The following is a 22,659-nucleotide window of genomic DNA, read 5'->3' as shown; positions in this document are numbered from 1 at the left end:
AGGAACAAACCAGGTAACTTCTGTTTGATGTTTGTTGCCATGACCTAAGAATGTGTAAAGGCCTCCTTTCCCATCTCCACAGCTTGTCAAACGATGCTTTATTAGGTAGATACGTTTTATACAAAGTTATTTGGAATTAGCAGCTTGATGAGATGCTCGTAATGAATGGTTTCTACTATACACAGCCCCCAACTCCAAAATACAGCTGACATATAAGCTAGTGCAAAGATGGCAGTTGGTTTATTTGCACCTTGGATTCATTTTTATTGAGCCCTTCATCGATTGAAGTACTTGCCTGTTGCTTTTTTCTTTCTTTTTCATATTCATTTAGTCAGGTGCAATGATTAAAAAATAGGGAAGTTCAATGATTAAGCTGTCTTCATGTCCTAAATCTATGTTAGAAGTTTTGTTTCAACGCTGAGTCAGTGTTGAACATGTGTAGTAGATTTAATGCAGAGGGTGTGGGAGGGTGAGGTTTATTTTGTTTCAGGAAGAGCAGATAACAATTCTTGTTTTCTAGTTTGCCCATTACTTGTAACATACAAAGTTCTATAACCCTTCTGTTTATAGCAGACCTTTAAAATTTTCTTTTTTAGCCTCTCAGATTTTGAGGTGCCAGGGTACATGAATTATAAGCCCTTTTCAATTAACTTGTCACAAGGCTTTAATTGAATACTTGTTTTGTTCAGTGCACATAATTTGGAGTTTAGATTTCACAGGCAGCCATGAATCTGACATTTTTGTAACATTTTCATTGTTTGTCTAAACTTTAGTATTTGTTAATTTCAGTGACTTGGGAATCTAAATAGTACAGCTTGTTAAATGATATTCCTTGTAGAAAACTTAGATACTGACCTTTTTTTGCTATTTGGTAATCACCAAATTGTAAGCTGTTCTGCACTTTTAAACTGGAATTATTCAAAGACCTACTCTTTGTGGTTCTTCTCATCCAAATGCTCCGGCATCACTATCAAGTAACATTGTCAAACACACTAAGAAGCGCAAGACTGAACTGCTCTTGGAGAGTTGTTTAAAAGCTTTTTGTCAGCATATGCTACTTCAAAAATGCCTCGTCCTCCATTGAGTAGTTCTGAGATAGACTATCACAGTTTGGTTTTTTTGGTGGGTTTTTTTGTGTAGTGTTTTTTTTTTCTTGTTCATTTTTTTTTCTCTTTTAACGTTACATCCAAGATGAATATTCCTGGTAGAAAGAGAGCCTAGTTCTGTAATGATTTGTTTTTTTGTAGTGTTCATTGTGGGATTAATACTATGGTCCTGGTGTTGGAGCACAGACTGCCAAAGATCTTTAAAACTGTTGAGACAGTGAGTGGGAGTATGATTGCATATTTGTAAATGCCACTAAGCTTTATTCATCTGTTTGTATAGTGTGTCAGGAAATCTAATAAAATAAAAATACTACATATAACCATTTAAATGTGAAAATAAATGTGTGTATGTTCTCAAAAATTCTTTTTCTAGGCACTTATTCTTCCTGCAATTGAAGACTGATATTGTGGAAGGAAGGTAATAAGATGTGACTTCAATTTCTCTATAATTATTTTTAAAATAAAATAAAAGCTTTTTAAAAACCTTTTATGAGAGTATCATTGATATAAAAATAAGCCTTGTGAAACATTTTTAAACAAAGAAAATAAAATTGCTAGGAATTGTTGAAAAATTTCACATAGCTCAGTTAACAACAGTTTAAAAGTCTCTTGTGAATGAGCTGCAGGGAGATGCCATGGGTCTGGAGGTACAATGTCAACTGGAGAGATCCCCTTTATGCAGGACACAGTGTGCCAGGCATTGTGTGTCAAATGTGGGGACCTGCTGTCTAGTGTGGTCATCAGGAGGGAGGAGCAAAGGGCAGTTCATGCTATCATGTCTCATGATTTTAGGGTTATGTTCCCTATACGGTGGGCATACACCCAGTGGTTCGTTTGCCTGTGATTCTTGTGTGTTTGTACATTAAAAAAAAAACACAACAGAAAAAGGTGGTCTGAGTATTTGTTGCCGAATGTAAATTGCCTTTAGGATTTCATAGGAGGTGTTGGCTTTTTTCTTCTATGGTGTTAGTTTTGGTCATGAGATCAGAGCTTTGTGCTTGGCATTTGGCTAATTTTAGTGTTTGTGTCTAGTTTTAAACATACTAGACTGCAGCTATTAAAATAGTGTCTAGAGCCCTATAAAAATCCCTTCTGCTTTTGTTTCCCCAAAGAAGCATCCAGCAAGAATACGAGCATGCCTCTTTAGGACTATTTACTTCCATTCACTTCAGAAGCTATTACATAGCAACTAGCTTTTAAATGTACAGTCCTGCTACGCTTTGGCATTCAAGCTTAGTCAGAAAAAATGAGATAATCTTTAAAGATAAAGGAGTCTTCATCTACTGTACTAATTGCAGAGACATTAACAGCACACTTTTACAGACTGTGTCTAAATAAAAATACTTTCTCCTCTCCCTAGGTTGTCATGCCCCATTAATTCTGCTGTTGTCCTGGCATCATATGCAGTACAATGTAAGTAACAACCAATCATTATTTTATTAATAAATGTATTTGGCTAACTACCTTCTCTGCTGTTCAGCACTGAAAAATAAGGAAAAATTTCTTTCCTTATCTATTTGTGCAGAATATTCAAAATTCTACAGGTGTAAAGAAGATGCAGGTTATTAAAGCAGCCTTCAGACAGTCTAAACAGGAAAAGCAAGACACACTTGCTAGGTCTGTCAAATAAAGAAGTTAATACAAGAATAACATTGTTCCAACCTTTGTGTGCTTGTGTCACTGACAAAAAAACCCACAGGTTTTCATGGTCACTGGAAATGAAATAATGAAATTTACTGTGCGTTATAGTAGCTGCAGGAAAGCATTCCAAGGCAATAAGACATCATTTAGAAGGGAAAGATAAACTCATGATTCAGAAACTCCAATGTTCTTGTGTAACATTTTTTCAGGGAATCTGATTAATGAGATATACAAAACTGTCTGGCACTTTGGAAGACATTTAAGGTAACTTTATGTACAAGAGCTTATATCCTTCTTATCTGCCTGCAACTGGCAGAAAGAAATTCTAAGGATGATATCTGAAAAGTGTCTTCTGTAGGAAAACCAGAATGGAGCCTGATCCTGTGCCTTACAGGTGTCCTATACAGGTAGTGAAAAACAGCTGGAGGAAAACTATTCTTATTAAACAAACAAACAAACAGATTGAGGGTTTAGTGGAGTTTGTATATTTGTAAAAGTTACTGTCGGAGGAAAACGTAATAGAATAGTTGTGTAATTATTTGGCTGATGTATATTTATTCCATTTCTTTATGGAAAGGCTAGCAAGGTCCACAGAAATGGTTGAAGTAATTTTTGCTTGAAGTAGGGACCAAGCTAAATAATTAAAATATGATTTTCAAAGGAGAGAGTGACAAGCTGTTTTTATCTGAAAATCTCATATGGGTATGAAACATTTTAAAACTATTTTAAATAGTTTTCTTTTGGTGTTCTAATTTCTAATCATACTTATTAAGGAAAGCTGAAGTTATTGGATATAAGAATCACACAGAATCACAGAATGTTAGGAGTTGGAAGGGACCTCAAAAGATCATCCAGTCCAACCCGCCTGCCAGAGCAGGATCACCTAGACTAGGTTACACAGGAAGGCATCCAGGTGGGTTTTGAACGTCTCCAGAGAAGGAGACTCCACAACCTCTCTGGGCAGTCTGTAAGGAATCTGCGTATTAAAAAACATTGAAGTTACTGTGAGTCAGTTCTACCTGAGCTGTTTCTTATTACTGCCATTTCATGGTGTTTTTCAGGCTGTTCTCTCCTTCTCTAACTTCCCTTGTATGCAGAAGGGGAAAATCATCATTGACAAAGTTATGGTTATTTATTTTAAAGGTGGAGTAGTTGTCACTGGCAGGAGGGCTGAGGCAGATGTCTTTCATTGTGCGTGAAATCTGATGTTCTGTATTTCTGCTCTTGCTTTTTTAAACTAGTTTTCACATGTGGCAGTTGTATGGTTGACCTTCACAGATTCTGAGTTTTGGGAAGAGACGGTGACATGGCTGTTGTGCTGCTAGAACGATGGTTCTCTGCGTTGCCTTTTTGCACAGGTGCTGGGGTTCAGCACTGCGGTTCTGAAATAAAGCTCTGACATGATACTCTGCACCATTCTGGCACACCCTGTGTTGTCTGGTGGTGCTAAGTTACAGGGGAATACAAGTGGGTGTGAATGCTGCGTCTCAATAGTGTGTGACTAAACTTGATTATGAATACGGTTCAGACACTTGAAGAATAAGGTCTTGGTTTATTATCAGTAAATGTGCTTTGTGACAGAAATTGTCAAAGGATTTTGAAAACCTTTCTTAAAGTGAACTTACTAAGGTGCATTTCAAATAACTTAGAAGTCGTTAAGTCTCAATGTTACTCTTTTATTAAAATAACAATCTAATGATAAATCGTACACCTTGTTTTTTACAAGTGTAAAATGGGAATATTGTACAGTCTATAAAATTAAATAAGGGACCTATGCAGTATGCATATAACTTTTCTTATTTAAAATGTCACATAGCTGATTTAGCACCACTTGTTTTCTAATGCTTTGTGTGTAGTAACTACCATTTCCAGAAGAATATTTAAATGACTAACTATCAGTATGTAAGAAGTCCCATGGGTTTGGTGGGAATATGCTCTGATGTACGCAAACAGTTTGCTGGGTTGGGACTTGCGTCTAAAGCACAGCAGCAAAGCCAACAAAAAGTGTTATGAATACCCATAAGCTTTCTTTTTCCTGAGTATCAGTTGCTCAATGATTCATTATCTCCCATGATACTGTTCCGCTTTCAGCCCTGCTTTGAGAACCAGGAGGTTTCTCTTACATTCTGCTATCTATCTTTGGGAGTTTGTTCAGGAAGGGGTTGACTGGTTGCTTGGGATTCATGTGGGCTTTAACTTCTTCTAAGAAAAGGAAAGCTGGCAAGGGTGAGGATTTGAGGAAAGCTGAGCTTAGTGTGGAAGTCCTTCAGGAACTAAGGGTAGTAGGAGATTTTGTTAGAATCTGGGGAACGCCAGAAGGCTGAGATCTCATCTGCCTCAGAGGTGGAAGTGAATTCTTCTTTCCCTTCTTTTTTGAAGTGAATTAGTGCTCAGAAGGATGTCACAAGCTGAGAGATTTCCTCAGAGATCAGTCAGGTTCCTGCTACTTTCCAGCACATATGTAGCTCTTATGCCTCAGAATGAAATTCAGACTGGATAAAGATAAGGAACTTTGACGTGAATTCCCAGTGTTTGAAATTATTTGCCAGATGTTTTGGGTAACCTGAGGATTGTGTGCATGGCCCATCAGTTCTTCTGAGGGCTGTGGCAGTGCTGTTCAGTCACAGGTACCTTTTATCATGTCTTACAGTACCAGAGTGTTATCTGTGTGATGGTGATGAAAACCTCAATACAAGAATCTGTTTAGAGAGATTAATTGAAATACATGTTCATTTCTTCCATGTGGTTTACATTGCTGCTCTTGAGCTTGCCAGCAACTCTGCTAAGACTGTCCTGATAGTTTATACACAGCAGCTTTCCAGCTGTTTTGGCCTGTTTTCCCTTAATTATATTTTATAGTTGTGCTAGGCAATACAGGGGTCACTTCAGGAGATCATAATTTTGAGTATTGTTTGTCTGGTGTTCTTCCACCACACCACAAATGATTTTTTGGATCTTTAACACTTCCAAACAAAGTACAATCCTGTAATCTTTGGAGTGGAGAACCCCAGAGTAGGACATTGGCCAGTGCTGCAGCTGAAGAACCTGGCTTCCTAAAGTGACTTATCACCTACATGGCTACTATTCTGTATTTTTTAAGGTGGATGAACCTATTAAATATTTCTGTGTAACATAATTAAAAAGGGGAAAAGAACAGTTAGCCATGGTCAAGGTCCATGTAGTATGTTGTACTACTCATAAGTAGTAGTGAATGCTGAGAGATAACACATCAGCACAGTGTGTAGATGCATTAGTTCTGCAAAACAATGTTTTGGGAGTACTAATAATTATTTCCTTTAAGTCTTTTATCCTATTCCTTACCCTTACACCCATACTTTTTCCAAAATGAGTAGTCTTTGTACTTTGAGTTATGCTTTGCTTCTCTCAATACTTTTTTTCTGATTGTGACTGTATGGTTTCTGACATGCATTTTGTATTTGAGATGCAGAAATATCAACTTTGTAGATTTCTGATTTGTTTCTGTCTTTTCTTGTGGTTTGTGTTTTTTTTTTTTTTAAATCTGTGGCTGACTCGAGCTGCTGCTTTTTTCTTTTTATTTAAAAAAGGTTTTGGTATGACTCACTTTTTCATTCTGGAGTAGTAATAGCTAACTTGAAGACCACCATTATGTACGTATAATTGGCCTTTTTAGTTTTTTCTACAAATATTCTTTTGTTTTTATAATGCTTAATTTCTCATTCTGTCATTCCTCAAAGTGTAATAGCTAGTTGTACTTGCCCAGTGGAGACATCATGATTACTTACTCACTGGTTGAGTGGGTTAGTGTTCACACTCTTGTCCTTATTTGGATACAGTTCCACTTGTTGAAAGACATTTTCTTCCCTCTGCAACCACTTATGAGGCTTTTTTGACCCTTTTTGGAGTCTCTTTCTGATAAGTTTGCGACATGGTATCTTTAGTCTCCATACCTACATGGATTTTGCTCATTTCAGTGCTCCCTTTTAGTGCCTTTTTGTCAAGTGTCTACATTTTTATGTTGGCTCTTCAGAACTGAACTCTGCTGCAGTGGATTATTTTCTGATTCCAGAAACATTTTCATATCTGAATAGTTTGTAGTTACTGTTTCTCAACAGTAACTGCTTTAGTTTATGTGATGTAGTTCATTATTTTTCTTCTGCTCTGAATGAAGGTGCAAACACTTAAAATGTCTAAACTAGTTGACCTGTACAGATTAGGAAGAATCTTTTCTTTTTGTACCTCAGTGTTCATAGGAAGATAAATTTATCATTAGCTTTCAATATCATGTTTCACTCTCATCTCGGAACCTCCATTGCTATTGCTGTCCTCATTTGGAGGCCAGTCATGTGGCCCTAACTCTATTGTAATCCTTTGATTGCAAATTTATACCTGACAATTTTTACACTATGATGAAATAAGTTATCTAATGTTTATGCTAGACTTGTCCCATTGTTTGGTTAATTTCTGTTCCACTGGGAACCTGATCTGCTTATGTAATTATCCTCTTTTTAAAACCAGGCAACTCAGATCACTTTGTGCGTTATTCATGCCATCTAAAAGTTACAAATCCACTGTGAAGCTACTTGATTTTCTCTTTTTTCTGGTAAGCTTCTCAAGTCTTCAGAAAGTTGATATTAAGCCTGTTTTCAGGGACTAGGTTTTATAGGCATTCTTTTGGGCCAGATTGTCCGTATTATCTATAACTGATTCCCCATCATGCTTAGCCAATGAACCATTCATCTATTTGCCTTTTGGTGTCTGTAGTTACTTGGGATGCCTATGTACAGAAATAGGTTCTGATGCTATTACTTTTTATGCAAACTTAATTTTTGTTTACAAGCAAACTTTGTAGAATTGGAGATCAACTTGTCTTCTAGACCTTGAAGGCTATCACATGGATGAGAAGCAGAAAATGATCACCCTTTAAGTTATGCGAAGCTAAAGCTTTTCTTATGGAAAGCTTATCTCTTATACTGTTACGCTTTCTGAGACTGCCTGTGAAAATTGTGCCAGATTGAAACGGTGGTATTTTGGTACTGTTAGCATTCCAAAACAACATTAATTTCTAAAACTGGAACCAAACAAATAATTATTGTGGTCGTGTAGCAGGAAGCTTGGATGTCAGAAATAACTTTATGTAAGTAAGAACCACAGCCAAATTTAGCTTAGAAGGGGGGCTTCTTCAAGGTCAGATCAGGTTGCTCAGGGCCTTTCTAGTTCAATTTTGCATTTCCGATGCTGAAATTTCTGTTGTCTGTCATTCTTTTCATTTGCAACTCAAAGAAGAGTCTGACTCTGTCTTTCTTGCCCCTCCCCTTTGGGACAGTGGGAGACAGAAATGAGATCAGTGCTGCCCTACCGCAACATGTGAGCTTACTGACCAATGGTTTCCTGGAAGAAACCACTAAATAGATGAAGCCTTGGTAATTACTGAAAGACCTGTTGACATAAATGGCTTTTTTTTACTTCTCTGTGTGTGTCAGATCTTCCCTCTATAAAGCCCTTTTTTGTTTGTTTGTTTTTTGTCCCCCCATGCCTCTTAATGAAGCAATGTATCTGGTGCTGGAGCTTCTCTTTCTAGGGAAGATATGTGTGTACCCATAGAATTCCTACTGAAATCTGTCAGTGCTACATAAATACACCTGTTCCTGGTCTTCTCTTCCTCTGCATCTGAATCTTATAAAAATGTGTAATTTTTTTTTTTTTCATTTTAATTGTGCTTTTCTGTGATGCCTTCCTTCACAGAAGTATTTCTGCTGTCAGGACAAGGAGAGAAAAATATACACCTACCACATTGTTCTAACTGAACAAATTATTTTACTAAGTCTGAAGAAAAAATGGCTTGTTTAGGCTTCAGTAAGGCATAGGCAGTACATATCCTGTGTAAACTTAGAACATATAACAAGCTTTTTTGGGAGGTCAACGTGCAACTTCATCCACGGAAAATTATTCTGTGGCTGCTTTGCTATTGCACTCTTCTTTTACTAATAGTAATAAAATAAATGTCCTCTTTTTATTGAAAAATGAAAAATGTTATTTTTCTTTTTTTTACTGTAACTTTATCCTCATTGGGTCAGTATCTGCTGACTCATGTGATCAGAGCAGAAGCTATGTCAGGAGAAATTCAGATTAGAAATAGGTCCAAAGTATTTCTCTCTTCTAGAGAAATCCTGTAAAGAGGTAGAAACCTCACAGGTTTTTCTTACTGAGGTCTTGTTTGCCCTATTTTATTTTTTTTTCCTACTTGGATAATTAGAATTCTGCACAAGATCATTAGTCTTCCAAGTTGTCTACTAATCAGCATGTATAGTTTCTCTTCAACGGTGACAGTTGGCTGGGGAGTTGGAGAAGCAAGTAGTACTCTGAACTGCTCCCCTTGTTGACATGACCTCAGGTAGCTAGGAACAAGAAGAAAAATGACCAGAGCAACCTCCATATTTGGAAGATGAGCAAGAAGACTCTACCTCATAATGCATGAAGGATCAGCAGTTGCCCTCTTTAGAGAAGGTAAAATTACAGTTAAAAATGTTTTTACCTAATGCAAATAAAATTTAAGTGGACAAGTACGTTGTCTTATTCCTGGCAATCTAGTCTCTTCCCATTGACAAGAATGTAATTCAAGCTGACCGCAGCAAACCGTAAAAACATAGGCTGTGTTTCATAGAAAAAATGGATTGTGCTAGTGGTTAATAAAGTAAAAAAACTTCAATTAAATACTGTTGTCTGTGAAATTGTGTGGTTTATTTTCACCTACTTTGTACAAAAAGTTTATGTTTATTGTTTTTATTGTTATTGCCTTAGCCTTGGTCCTGACAGCAACTTGGACTTCTGTTAATATATCACTATTCCTAAAAATTATTTCAGTTTCTTATTATACTTCTGATTCTTCTGTCTTGGTTGGTTTGTTTTGTTTTCTTCTTCAGAGGTGTTTTAATAGCAGTGTTCAAATATGTGGTTTGTTTCCATTGGTAAATATTTAGTCTTTTGCCAGCCATTTTGCTGGTTAATTAATAATTCAGACTACCTTTAAAAAGAAAAGGCTAAGTATTGCAGGAACATCTGCATTCAAAATACATTAATTACCGTTTATCATTCTACTTCCTTTTTAATTTTAATACTTTCCTCGATGCTGACAACTAGGTGTGCAACTATGGTAGCTCCTGACTGTGTATGCAGCAATGTGTTTCATATCACAGTGGTTCAGTTTTCTGTGCCATAGAAGTCATGCTTTTTGCATATGTAAATAGCAAATGTTAGTTATCCTCTGCATTACAGACAAATCTATAGTTGTTGTAGCCATAAGTTATTTTTGAAGTGCACAATTCCTTCATCCCCCCCCAAGCCTGAATCATTTAAATCACTCTCTCATACTTGGTATTTTCTGGAAAATAATGGTAATAGTATAGTTCCTAAAACCATGCTCTTTAACTTTGATTTAGTTGAGGGGCTTTCTTTGCTGCAATGTTTGCAGCCTATCCAAGTACTTTTGTTTGTGTTAATTTACGAGTCAGACCAATAGCTTCTGGGAAGCTCTGATGCATTATAATAAATACTTCATACTCCTTAGGGAAAAAGCAGATTAGTACAAGTTTTAGTGATCTGCTTAAACATACCATCTTTTGGGGGTTTAATATCTTCAGATACTTTATGAAAACACAGATTTCATGGATTACAGAGCTGTGAATTACTTAATTGAAACTAGGTAAGTTTGTGGCAGATAGGCAAATACTTTATTTGAAGCAACCTTCCTGCTATCCCAAACCTTGCATCTTTATAACAAGTAGAAGATTTATGTGTATTTTCCAGGACATAAATTTATGCTGACCTAGCTTTTAAAGAAAATTTGCATAGACTGAGGCTGTAAATTAATGGTCATCTATGCTTCCATTTGTTTTCAGATATACTATCAACTATGGATAAGAATTAGCTTTTATCTAGTAACTATCTAAAAATATATACTAATTAGTATTATTTTTGAAGGGATTTGGCTGTAAACTTATATTTACTTTTGGTAGCAGCTTCGTCATGTTATGTGTAAATCTGCAGTTATTTCTCATGCTATGTTAAGTAATTCATTTTCAGCCAAGGCAAGATTAATGATTGAATAGTTCGTACAGAGCCACAGTAGTTAGTTTGAATAATTATGATGTGAGAGTGTGAAGACTACATGCTTTCTAAGTGACAGACCTTTCTGAAGACTTCTAATGTGTTATAGTCAAGTAAATGTATATTAAATTGTTTTTTCATTTGTCATCTCTTACTGAAGCAATTTGATTTCCTCTGATGTTATAGTACTGCACGTCTGCATGTACAGCATGTGATGCAAAAGTGGCGCTATTTAAATAACTAAAAGTAGTGAGTTTATTTGAGATTATAGTTATGGTAAGCATATTTTGGAAAAAAAAAAGTTATTCAATGCTGTCATACAATTCCCTGTGCTTAGTACTTCTTGTCTGTTTGGAAACAATCTCTAATTCCTGCATTTCCCCATATGTGTATGTGTTTTAATGAGGAGAAGGGATTTCTTCTAGATAATAATTAACTATGAAAAATTTGTGTATGTGTTTCTTGTTTCCTAACAGCACAACTTGGAGACTATAACGCTGCAGTACATCATTCAGGATATCTGTCAAATTACAACTTTATACCAGAGCAGAACAAAGATTTTCTTACCAAAGTAGAATCGCTACATGAGCAACACAGGTAACATTAACTTTTAGTTCTCTCTCATCTCTTGAGTTTTTAAAGAAAAAGAAAAAAAAAAAAGGAGACTCAAGTTCTTAGTAGTTTCAGTACAACAGTTTTATTTCACGTATCTTCTCTTAATTATTTGGTGTTATCATACAGGTGCTAGGCTAATCACATTCAGAGTATGATGCCAATGTGTTAAAATGTTTATATACATTTCTAGCTGTAACAACTAGCAGATCAGTTAGCATTATACATTATTAATGACAGCCATCTAGAACACTGTACTAGGTGTTTGATGGAGCTTTTTTTGATCAAAGAAATTTGTCCATTTTTCAAATCCAAGGTTTTTTTGGTCTATGTATAGGGGGAAAACAAACAAACAAACAAACAAACCCCACAAAAACAAACCGAAACACCTCAATTAACATAGTGCTTTCTCTCCACTCTCCTGAGTGTAAAAGCTACAACAGATTATTCCAGTCAGTCTACTGCTAATTACTCTTTCTGACCCTGCTGATTTGTCCCATGTAAGCCTGCAGATTTAGAATTAGTGGTGTTGATCAGATGCTCTCAAGCTGAATGCAAATATGCAAACTGAAGAAATCGTGAGCATTTGAGCAAATTAAATCAGCATCTCTGTGGACTTGTTCTCTCCATCTCTATCTTTACTGCTACAGAACTGGTTCCTCACTTTCCTATTTTCTTTGATTTATACTCTGAAATATCTGCATTTTCATCTCTCCCTTAAAATTCCTCAACTTTTTTTGTCATCTTTCAACACTCTCACCTCTCCCTCTTGTTTCTTTGCTGCGAATGGGTGTAGTGAGTAGTTCTGAGTTTCGTGTATGCTGCCTAGCAGTCCAGAACATGCACGTTGCTTTGCCATTTATGGGGCAAAACACAGATAACCACTTAACTCCAACTGCAGCCGTTCCCTCTGTGTAGGTACTAATCTAGACTGCTTTCCTAGCTGTTCATGTTCAGGAGCACAACAGCTGAGGCCTCTACTCCTTGCAGATTAATTTGTAGTTTTCCTTAGGCTCAGCAGTTTTTAGAGGGGGAATTGTAGACAGGCGTGAATAAATATGATTGTCTTTAGGAAATGGTCGTCTCAAAGACAAAGGTTCTGAAGAATCTTGCAGTGGTTGGGTTAAAGTAATGTATTTAGTGCTGTCGTAGCCGCAGATATAAAACTGGTTACTTCCTGCAGAGAACAGACCAGAAGTTATGGTTGGTCTACACAAAGGTGCGGTAGGGTCTGCTGGAAAAAATCCTTTCTTTTCTGGGTCCTTCCCAGTGAAATTGAGGCTTTTATTGAGTATTTGTGGTAGACTGAAGCCTTGATGACTTAGAAGTTTAACTGCTCTATGTGAACTCATGTAGGTGGTGGTAATTGAAGTTCTGAATAAAAAAAATACTTGACTGGACTGACAAAAATGTTTCTTCATTGTTTTAACACCTTTTTGAAATTTAGCTCTTCAAGCCTATTTATTTTGGAGTGCAGGGAGAGGCAGACATGTGTGTGTGTTCTGGCGGTATTTCTTGCATCCTACTTTGGCATTCATACTGAATACTTATGTCTGAGACATGGTTTTGACTAGATCAGTGCCAGTGGCACACTTGACAAGAATGGTTCTGTTTTTCACCGGACCTCCTGAGGAAGAAAGACAGAAAGGGAGAATTTATCATCTTAAGAGTGTTGTTTGGGAATGACATTTCCGCTGATCTGGAGTAAATATTATTTGCAGTAGACCATATGGGATATCTGTAAATTATTATCCCTTTTAAGTTTGCATTCTTATATTATAGGATTGCAAAGTCAGCCCTATAAATGTCTACACTTTTTTATTCTTTTGTGTCTATCCTTTGGGAAACTTTCACGACAGGAAATTTAAAGGCTGGAGTTGCTGAAGGTACAGATTTGAGAAGCTGTGTTAAGTCTTGTATGTTGTAGCTTAATTAGAGGGTTTTTTTAACTGGTTTTGGTGTTCTTTTGCAAACGTAGAGAAAGTAGTTCTATGAACATGTTCATATCGGACACTATTCAGTGGAAACTAAGTAGCTCTTCAGAAAGCAACTACGGCCATATTGAACTGGTATAGCTTCAGATATTTTTCCTTCTGTGTTCATCCCTAAATCCACAGGGGAATAGTTCTGTGTGTAGTTAGCTCTAACAAGGTTTTGTTACCAGTTTTACTTAGTACATCGGGAGTCTGAAGTTTTAGGATGTGAATGTTATCCATATTGGTAATGTTTTCATAGTGCTTGCCAGGTCTAGCCATCAGTTTGAAGAAAAGGATACATTTGATACTTCATATGATGCTTATATTTCAAATGATGTTTTTTAGCCCCTGGGTATCAACAGCTATAAAAATTGGAAAGAGACACCAAGACTCTTTTCCCTTTGCCTGTTGTTGTGGTTATATATCTCACTGCGTAACTACCACCTGCTTAGGGAACTAAAGGTTTCATTTAATCTTTAATTGGTGGCCTTTTGAGGCACAAGGCTTGATTGGTCTGGTGTTGATGTATGCAAATTGAGAATTAAAATTTGCAGATGTATCTTGTTGGTATGCCGTAGACTTTCCCTATATTCTGAACCAAGTTCTTGCTCAAAATTTAAAAAAGGAAAATAATATGCAGACATCAAATGTTCCATATTCGGCATCCTGTTGTGTAATGAAATGTCTGTTTTGTGTGGTTTGGCTATTTTTCCTCTAACTTTCTGACACAGTGAAAGAGACAGGGTTAATTTATTTTTTTCAAAATCAAGGTGACAGTAGTCACTGTAAGGCCCAGATCCACTGTAAGTGGTTTATCTCAGACTTGTGGCAAAGATTTCTTTCTTGCCTTTGCTCTTTTTTTCCAATATTGTGACATCCTCAAGCCATGCTGCTGGCAATGACTTTCCAGTTCAAAGTAACTCAGTTTTATGGAGCATGTTATAATATTTTCTAGAGTGGCTGTTTCAGGGGTGGTATTTTGATGGTCTGGAATTTGAAAGGATGAATATTAATTCCAAGTAATAGATGTCCACCTTTGGAGGTCAAGCCTCTTTTAAAAATGAGAATTACAAAGACACTCCACATAAGGCAGTATCTGAAGTTTTTATCATAACACAATGTTATGTCAACTTTTTACAGGTTGTGTTTAAATTGCATTTATTAATGTAGTTTTATGGGTGTCATTTTGAAAGCTCACCTGGCAAAGAGTTGTTTTTACCTGCCCTTAGTTGCTAATATGATAGGATGATATCTGATGTCTTTTCTCCTTAGATGTGTGTAGATACTACACTCATCCATCAGTTCCTGTTCTCACAGTGACTCTAACAGGCTGTAGTGCCTGAATCGCTGGTGTGTGCTGGCCAGGATGGTTGTGGACACAGCACAGTGTGAATGGGTTACAGCAGATTTCAGAGCTGCCTCTTGTCTGATCAGTTCTCAGCTGAAACGCTCTTGGCCCTGCACTTTGCTGGAAGGGGCTGCTTTTGTTATCATGCCTAAAGGAATCTTGTTTAGGCCGAATTGCATACCTCTCAGTTGAATAATCAGCAGGCTGCATGGGAGAACAATCTAGGTAGGGGTTACTTTTGAATTCTTTGGTTTTAAAACTCGTAGTAGATTACTTGTAGCCTTCCATGAAGATATCTATAATCTGTTTGTTTGAGGTATGGGGATTTTTGAGATTTTGTCTCTGGGGAAAAAAAGTCTCAGAATCGTAGATGCTTTCTAGAAGACCAGAAGATAGGTTTCTTGCAAGTTTTGTAGTACATTTCACATCAAGTAGTGGGAGAAAAAAGTATTTTAGGACTTACAGATTGTACATAAACTCAGATGGCTTTCCCTCAGTGAATTTCATAACTTTAACTTATTTAATCATCTTTACTTAGTTTTTACTACAACCTGTTTCTAATCTTTCTTCTACATTATTTTCTTTTGAGAGACAATGCAATATAGACTATTTACAGGTACAACTTCTTATTATAAAAGAAGCTTTTATATGGGAATTGTTTCCTCATCCCTTTAAACAAAGGAGGTGCAAATTATTCTTTTAAAAAGAACTAGTCCAGAATGGCTAAGATAAAAACACCATCTATAATTTGCTCAGTTTTTGAGATGCGTTTAGTAGGGCCTTTGTCAGTGAAGAACTTGTGCACTAGTAGGGCACTAGTCAGTGAGGTTTATTTGTCAGACACTGGGCTGTGGGGTTCTTCTGTTTTTATGTATTTGGAATAAATATAATATAATGTATTTTATTTTTTACTATGGTCCATATATTAATTTTTTCCCCTCTTTTCAGTGGCCTCAAGCAATCTGAAGCAGAGTCCTGCTACATAAATATAGCACGAACACTTGAATTCTATGGAGTGGAATTGCACAGTGGTAGAGTATGTTTACATTGTGATTTTTCACTTGGAAAAAAAAAGAAGCCTTTTTTACATAAAATTAATAGCAGTAAAACCAGTAGCATTTAAGTATTGACTTTATAAAGTGTTACTTTTGTTTAAAGATTTGAATAATTTTTCAATAATTTCTGTGTAACATAGGTGCTGGAATTTCAACCAAATAAGCTAGATCTCCTTGGAAGAGTAACAATGTATTATTTAGATTAATTGTTACGATACTGCCATACATTTTACTTAATAATTTTATCAGAGTTTATGAATATCTTAGCATGAAAGACAATGAATGCTCTGTTTAGTGCTATGATGTAGTTGGCAGGTGTTTTGAGAATTTACTTTCTCTGAATTCTAACATCGTGTTAAGAATGTAGAGATTATCATTATTGTTGTTGTTGTTGTTGTTATTATTGTTATTGTTGTTGTTGTTGTTATTATTGTTATTATTATTATTGCATTTGCTAACTCAAATTAAATCTAAGCAGTATTTAATAGCATGGAAGATGGCTGCTAAAAATGTACTTGAAAACTTTCAGACACAGGGTGTTCATTGATAAGAAACTTGTCCTAGTATTTTACTGGCTACTGCAATTTAATTCTTTGGCTACAGTTAGCTGTCTGAGAGGAATACCCAAAATAGGATTTTTGTGGTTTTAGTTGCATCCTTGTGTGCAAGTTACCATTTGTGTTTTTCTGTGATAGAAAATTATTTTGGCATAAAGCTTGTAGTATAAAAACTTAATGATGTAGCGCAGATGATTGATTTCCTAAATGAAGATGACTACTGTTTTTCCCAACATTTTCTGAGATTTGTCACTTATTCTGACACTGAGAATTTTAATGAAAAATACATCAGTTTCTGTAATGATGGAAGGTCTAGAAAAGGTATTTTTTTTCGCCTCAGCATGATATTTTTTCTTCTTGCTACCACAAATAAGTGAGTGTTGCATTAGATTTCTAAGAATTCCTCAAGTACTCCTGTATAAAGCCAGTATAGTTTTGACACTCTTGGCATTTGTCTTCTGGTAGATAGTCTTCCATTTGCTGAGTGCTTTGTCTGTGCTGCAGCTATACAGGAAGAATACTACTCACCATTTGGTCTCATCTGCTAGCCCATGTTGGCTGTAAATGATAATTTTCCCAAGTTTGAAACAGTCTATTTCTGTTAGTAGTGTTTGCAGAGAAGGTTAGATACCTACCTCACAGTATGCTGCTGCTTCACAGAGGCTACCACATTATGCCCCAGCTTTGACAGGGATGTTTGCCAGGCCTCCTGATAGCCTCCCACCACTTAGTATTGCTCTTAAATTACCCCTCCAGTTCTGTCAGGTCTCAGTGCTTTGAGCAGATCTAGCAAGGACTAATTAAACTGTGGCTTTTTTTTTATTTTTGTGGATCCTTATGATTCAGGTCTTTGCTGCTAAAATATTCTTAGTTCTCTTAGGTTATGTGTGACAAAGGAACTAGATAATACTTGACTTTTATACTAATGGCCAAAAGAAGCTGGTGCTCCTGCGCTGGTGGCTGAGAGTGAGAGACATTTGGATAATGTTACTTGAAGAACAAATGAATATCTGGTTTCCTTAATTCTAATGTTCTATGGTACAAAGAATTATGCAGAAGTAAAGTGTGAGCTAAACATGAAACTTCCATTAGTGAATCCACCTTTGCTCAGATGTGCAAACACTTAGCTTTTCTCTGAGGATTAATCTGAGCTGCTAAAATTGTAATATTAAAAAATGGAATAGTATTAAGAAAACCAGAAGAATTAATTCAATACCTTAGAACTGTATTAAGATTTCTTGAATTCCTAATCTCCCTTTGACTCTGGACCACTATCTCATCTGCTCAGTAATAAGTCTGATGTTAACCCTTCTTTCATTTTTGCGGAGAGAGAGAAAGGTAGGAAATTTGTAGAATCAATATTATTTCCATGTCTGCAAAAATCCAGATGGTAATTGTAAATTAAATCAAATATGAATCAGTATTTAACTACCTAGATGCCTGACATGATCACTTTTATCTTTATAATTTTTTTATTATTATCTCTATAGAGAAATAGGTAAAAAGTATATGCATGTTATTTCATAGTTATGCAATTTCACAACATAGATGTTTTGAAAGGGAAATAACCGCACATCTACATCATCTTTCTTTTGGGAGACCCTCTTTCTTTATGCTAGTCCAAAATCTTGGGTTTGGATTTCTTAGGTTTAACACAAGAGAGTTCATTATAACAAATACCATGGGAGATCAGTGTTTTGGATTGGGCATAAGGGGGTGGGGAATGAACTTTGTTCTGACAAAGCTCCTGGAAGAAGTAGAGTAGTTTAGCCTTATTAATCCCTATCAAGTGTTTAGCTAATCTTTAATTTCTGCCAAATCATGCAGGTTTTCAGCTTTTTCTCCTAAAGCTGTTTTTTCTTCACAGCATTTATTTTTAAAAGCAATAAGCTGGAGCAAGCTTGAAGTTCCAACAATGCAGGTTTCTGCCCTGGTTTAGATTGGCTGTACTGTGGCATGGGCAGCTAAATTACATGTGATTCATCTCCTGAAATATGTGCTTTCTCCCCAAGTTTTAAAATACAGGGATGTCAGTTCTGGTTTCCTGTATTATGCTGGCATAAACTGGCAGTTCAGGAACTTCTTCCGATATTGAAGCAGCTCTTCTAGCAGCAGTTCATGGCAAAGTGGGACAGAAGATCACTGAGGATTATTAATAATTTCAGCTGATTCTGGGCTACCTTGAATGCATTTGGACTCCTACCTACCCAATGATTTTCTTTTAGTGTACCCTCAGAAATTGAACTGGTATTCCTCTCATCTTGTCAGTATTCAGTGTTAATGTACTACGTATTAAATAGGTTATGCTCGTTCTCTGTGAGCCTGCTGTGGTATTTCGCTGGAGGTCTCTAAATCACACTGCAGATTAGGTTCAGCTTCATTCGTTCCATATGCCTATATTAGGCTTCTATTCAATTATTTTTAGAGGATTTATTGTAGACTTTCCACGGTATTGTTAGAGTACATGCTACCTGTTCTATTCTTCTTTACCTCACTAATATAAAGAAATTGCATTGGACATATAAGAAAACTGTATGTTAATTGAGCACAGAGTACCATCTAGAGGAGCAGCTAAGCTACTGAAGGCTTTAAGAGAAGCCATTACCTTTGGCCATTCTTTACAGAATAGTCTGAAATTACTTTTGAGTCAAACCTGATGTTTTAACCAATGGGTTCTACACCGTACATGTAGATTTATGCATGTGTTCAGCTCTGTTTAGAAATCTGTGTAATAACATATTAGTGTGTGTTGATTATAGAGAAATAGGTAGCAAAAATTTGTAACTTCTGTAACATCAGTTTGAGTTTAGACTCAAGTTGACCATTCAGCATGCTACCCCCAATCGTTTTTGTTTTTCTTTTAACTCAAGTGTTTGCTTATATGGAAGCATGTGTTTCCTCTTGAGTTTCTCAGTACCTATAAAGGATTGTAAATTTATGGATTCAAAACCCGCCTGGACGCCTTCCTGTGCAACCTCATCTAGGTGTTCCTGCTCCGGCAGGGGGATTGGACTAGATGATCTTTTGAGGTCCCTTCCAATCCCTAACGTTCTGTGATTCTGTGATTCACTTTTCTAGCTGAACATGTTAAGCTAATGCACAGGTTTTGGTTTAGTTAACAACGGATTCAATTTAGTTATCAAACATTCATGCAAACACGTATATTCCTCTAGCATACTCTCATATGCAGAATTGTGGTCACCCCTTGCCCAGTCTCTATTGCTAAGACCTTTTTGGAAAAAAAATGACGAATTATGTACTTTACCTCTTTAAACAGCTTAGAATCAGGACACTTGTGTTCAGCTCCCAAAATTTTGTGACATTTATCTAATTGTTCATGTCATGGGAAGTACTTCAACTTCTCTCCCATGGTTAAATTAATAACTCTGGACTTGAAAATTTAGTCTGATACCAACCTAAAGAATATCTAATGTAGCAAGATGAACATTGCAACTTGTTTTAATGAGTGAAAGTTTATAATACCTAGTAGATGACATCAAAGGAAAGAGATAAATAAGAAAAAAATTCAACTATTTTATTGAATTTTTGCCTCAGGAGTAACAATTTAAGTATAGAAAATGTGAACGCTTGTTTAGAAATAAATTGGAATCACACAAACTGCATCTGTGTTCTTACAGCATTTTTCTTTTGCAGGATCTCCATAATCTAGATCTCATGATTGGGATTGCATCCAGTGGAATTGCTGTATATAGAAAACTCATCTGCACAAGCTTCTATCCCTGGTAAATTCCATTACTAGTAAAGAAATATGTCTAGTCTTCTCAATCTTATTTCAGTTTGCTTTAACACTTATTCCAGTGAAGCCTACAGTACATAAATTTGTTCTTTATGAGGTATCATGGTATTTCCTTGTGTTGAGATAACAATGAAACCTGCTGCCTAGGTTTTTAATTCTCTAATGATTTTGAACCCCTTGCACTGTGTGAAGTCTCAATTAAGTTAATTCACATACAGATGTGAGTACATGATTTAGGAGGACTCTAAGGTATTAGAGATTTGCTGCTGTTGTACCAAATAATACGTATTTTTGAAAAAAAGTCTGTATTACTAGTAAAGCGTAACAGCTAGTGGTCTGATACTTTTATCCTGTCATTCAACAAGAAGATATTTTTTGGAAAAGAATATTTCAGAAAAAATATTCTCAGAAAATAAATGTAAAATGAGTTATATGGAGTTTCAGATTTACTGGAACTTCCATAATATAATTTAGACAAATTTTTAAATGTCATCAAACAAGGCTATATAATGTTAACAAGTTTTGGAGTCTCCAGGGGAGAGGCCTTTGCATTATTCTGTGATACTGAAAACATTAGTGTGTGTGATAATGCTGTGGAAAATAATCTCTACGAAGAGGCAATGCGCATAAGAAGTCTTAATGTTGAATGGCATTAGAAATTAGTTAAGCTATAATAATTTGTAGTACTTGTGGGCTTTATTAGTTATGCCATATTAAAATTATAACATAAATTAGAAATTTTATGGAGGCTGAGCATTTCCTTAAGGTTTTGAGGTTGGATCAGAATTTTTCCCAGTCTGATTGGGTATGATTTTTTTTTTGTTTATTTGATAAAGTATACCTTTTAAATTTTAGTGGAAATTGTACTGCAGTGTTTGCATTCTTCTTTTTTTCTTTGCAATGAGTTGTCTTTCAATTCACTTGGCTGTACTGTAACCATCCTAAATGAATGTCAGTAATGCTCTCGTACATCATAGTGACATACTGAATTTTTCCACTTCTAATGTACACTAAAGCATAAGCGACTTTCATCTTTGTGCCCTGAGCTCTGCCCTTTCATATGTCAATCTCGCAGCTTCTTTAAACAGCTGCAGGTTTTAAAAATTGCCAGCTGGATGCACATTTTCTGTCTTCTGTAAGTCTTGTTCTGCCAACTGAGTGACCTAAGGTATGAACAGATAATAGTTATTCCTGAAAACCGTAGTGATGGCATTTTAAAATTCAGGACTATATGATTTAATTTTATTTTTTTTTTAGGGAAAGGAAAGAAAGCTTTATAGCACACTAGACACAAAGAATCCTATGCTACTCCTGGAGAGCGTGGAGGAATAAAACACAGATGCTAAAACATCATTCACAAAAACTTATTATCATTTACAAAAAGAAATTAAGGGCAAAAAACCCCACAGATTTTTTCAGCTCAAATAATTTCCATTCTAAAATACGAGGTTTAGGCAGCAATGTTTTCAGCTGACAGCTAGTGCAATTGTTCCAAGCTTTCCTACTCTCTCTCTAAAAATATCTACTTAGCTTGAAAGGAGCAAAAACTTCCTGCATGGGGAATAACTTTTAGATCTTTTATTTCTGGCTTCTTGAATGAGTTAGTCATAATTCTTCATGCAGGAATGATGTCCATTCCTTGCCTCCTCCCCATACCTGCCCCCGCAAAACAAGCAGACAAGGAAAGTCACCAGAGCAGACTACCCTGCACTCTATTTGTAGTACAGACTTTCAGTTCCTTTTTAAGCCTCAAAGCAAGTTACATCTCTGTAATTCCTGGAATTTTAATGCATCTTAGTTGGGCTGAAGATGTGCAGTTAAGGAGATTCCTTACAGAACAGGGGTGGTGTGTGTGTGTGTGTGTGTGTACCTAAGAATGCAAAAAAACCCACATTCAAATAATTTGAAATGGTATTTAGGTTTTTATGTAACACCATTTGTAGTAAGTAGTTTTTCCTATGGGCTGAGCAAGCTTCACCATAACCGTGGTAGAACTCAAGGTGGCAGCAAACACCATCAAAGCACTCTTTCTTACTTCAAGTAAAATTCTCTGTAGCATTAGTGGATGACAATATGACTGTGCCATATGGTAGCAGTCAAAGGGGATCAAAAGTTTTCAGGAGCAGAGGCAGTGAGAGAGTACTTCCTTGGCAAAAGGAAGATTTTCAATCAAAGCAACCTACATAAGGAGCTGACTGATCAGTCAGAGGCAATGCAAGTCAAGACATGTTTAAAATATAACGGGATTTAACGCAGTATTTTATATTCTCTGAAAAGTTATTCTTGGGGGTGCTCGACTGTTTTGTGATAATTTCCAAATTCGTTTTGCAAGTAAAAATACTATCTTAATGACAAAAACATACAAACACTCCACATCAGCAGCAATTAAGGTTATGTATTAAATGCTGTTCAATGTTTGCAGTTTCTTTGCTTTGAAAACTTCAGAGAAACTGCTAGAGGAATATATTCTACATTCCTAGTTAAAATTGATAAAACAACTCAACACCTTATGTAGCAAATTT

General features: G+C 36.1%; 1 protein-coding gene across 2 annotated transcripts in view; it reads left to right on the top strand.

The window, feature by feature from the left end:
* Positions 1-22,659, top strand: part of PTPN3 (protein tyrosine phosphatase, non-receptor type 3) — an 85,335-nt gene that overhangs the window by 8,724 nt on the left and 53,952 nt on the right. For both annotated transcript variants that reach the window (XM_010192268.1, XM_010192266.1), the window contains exons 5-9: positions 1,455-1,524; positions 2,467-2,519; positions 11,309-11,429; positions 15,717-15,804; positions 20,035-20,123. In XM_010192268.1, the coding sequence (XP_010190570.1) occupies positions 1,455-1,524; positions 2,467-2,519; positions 11,309-11,429; positions 15,717-15,804; positions 20,035-20,123 (421 nt within the window). The remainder of the gene's footprint in view (positions 1-1,454; positions 1,525-2,466; positions 2,520-11,308; positions 11,430-15,716; positions 15,805-20,034; positions 20,124-22,659) is intronic.

The sequence above is a fragment of the Mesitornis unicolor genome, unplaced genomic scaffold (assembly GCF_000695765.1).
Source record: "Mesitornis unicolor isolate BGI_N332 unplaced genomic scaffold, ASM69576v1 scaffold2889, whole genome shotgun sequence".
Classification (NCBI taxonomy): Eukaryota; Metazoa; Chordata; class Aves; order Mesitornithiformes; family Mesitornithidae; genus Mesitornis; species Mesitornis unicolor.
The sequence above is the reverse complement of the archived record's forward strand: the minus strand, read 5'-3'. Positions and strand labels throughout refer to the sequence as shown.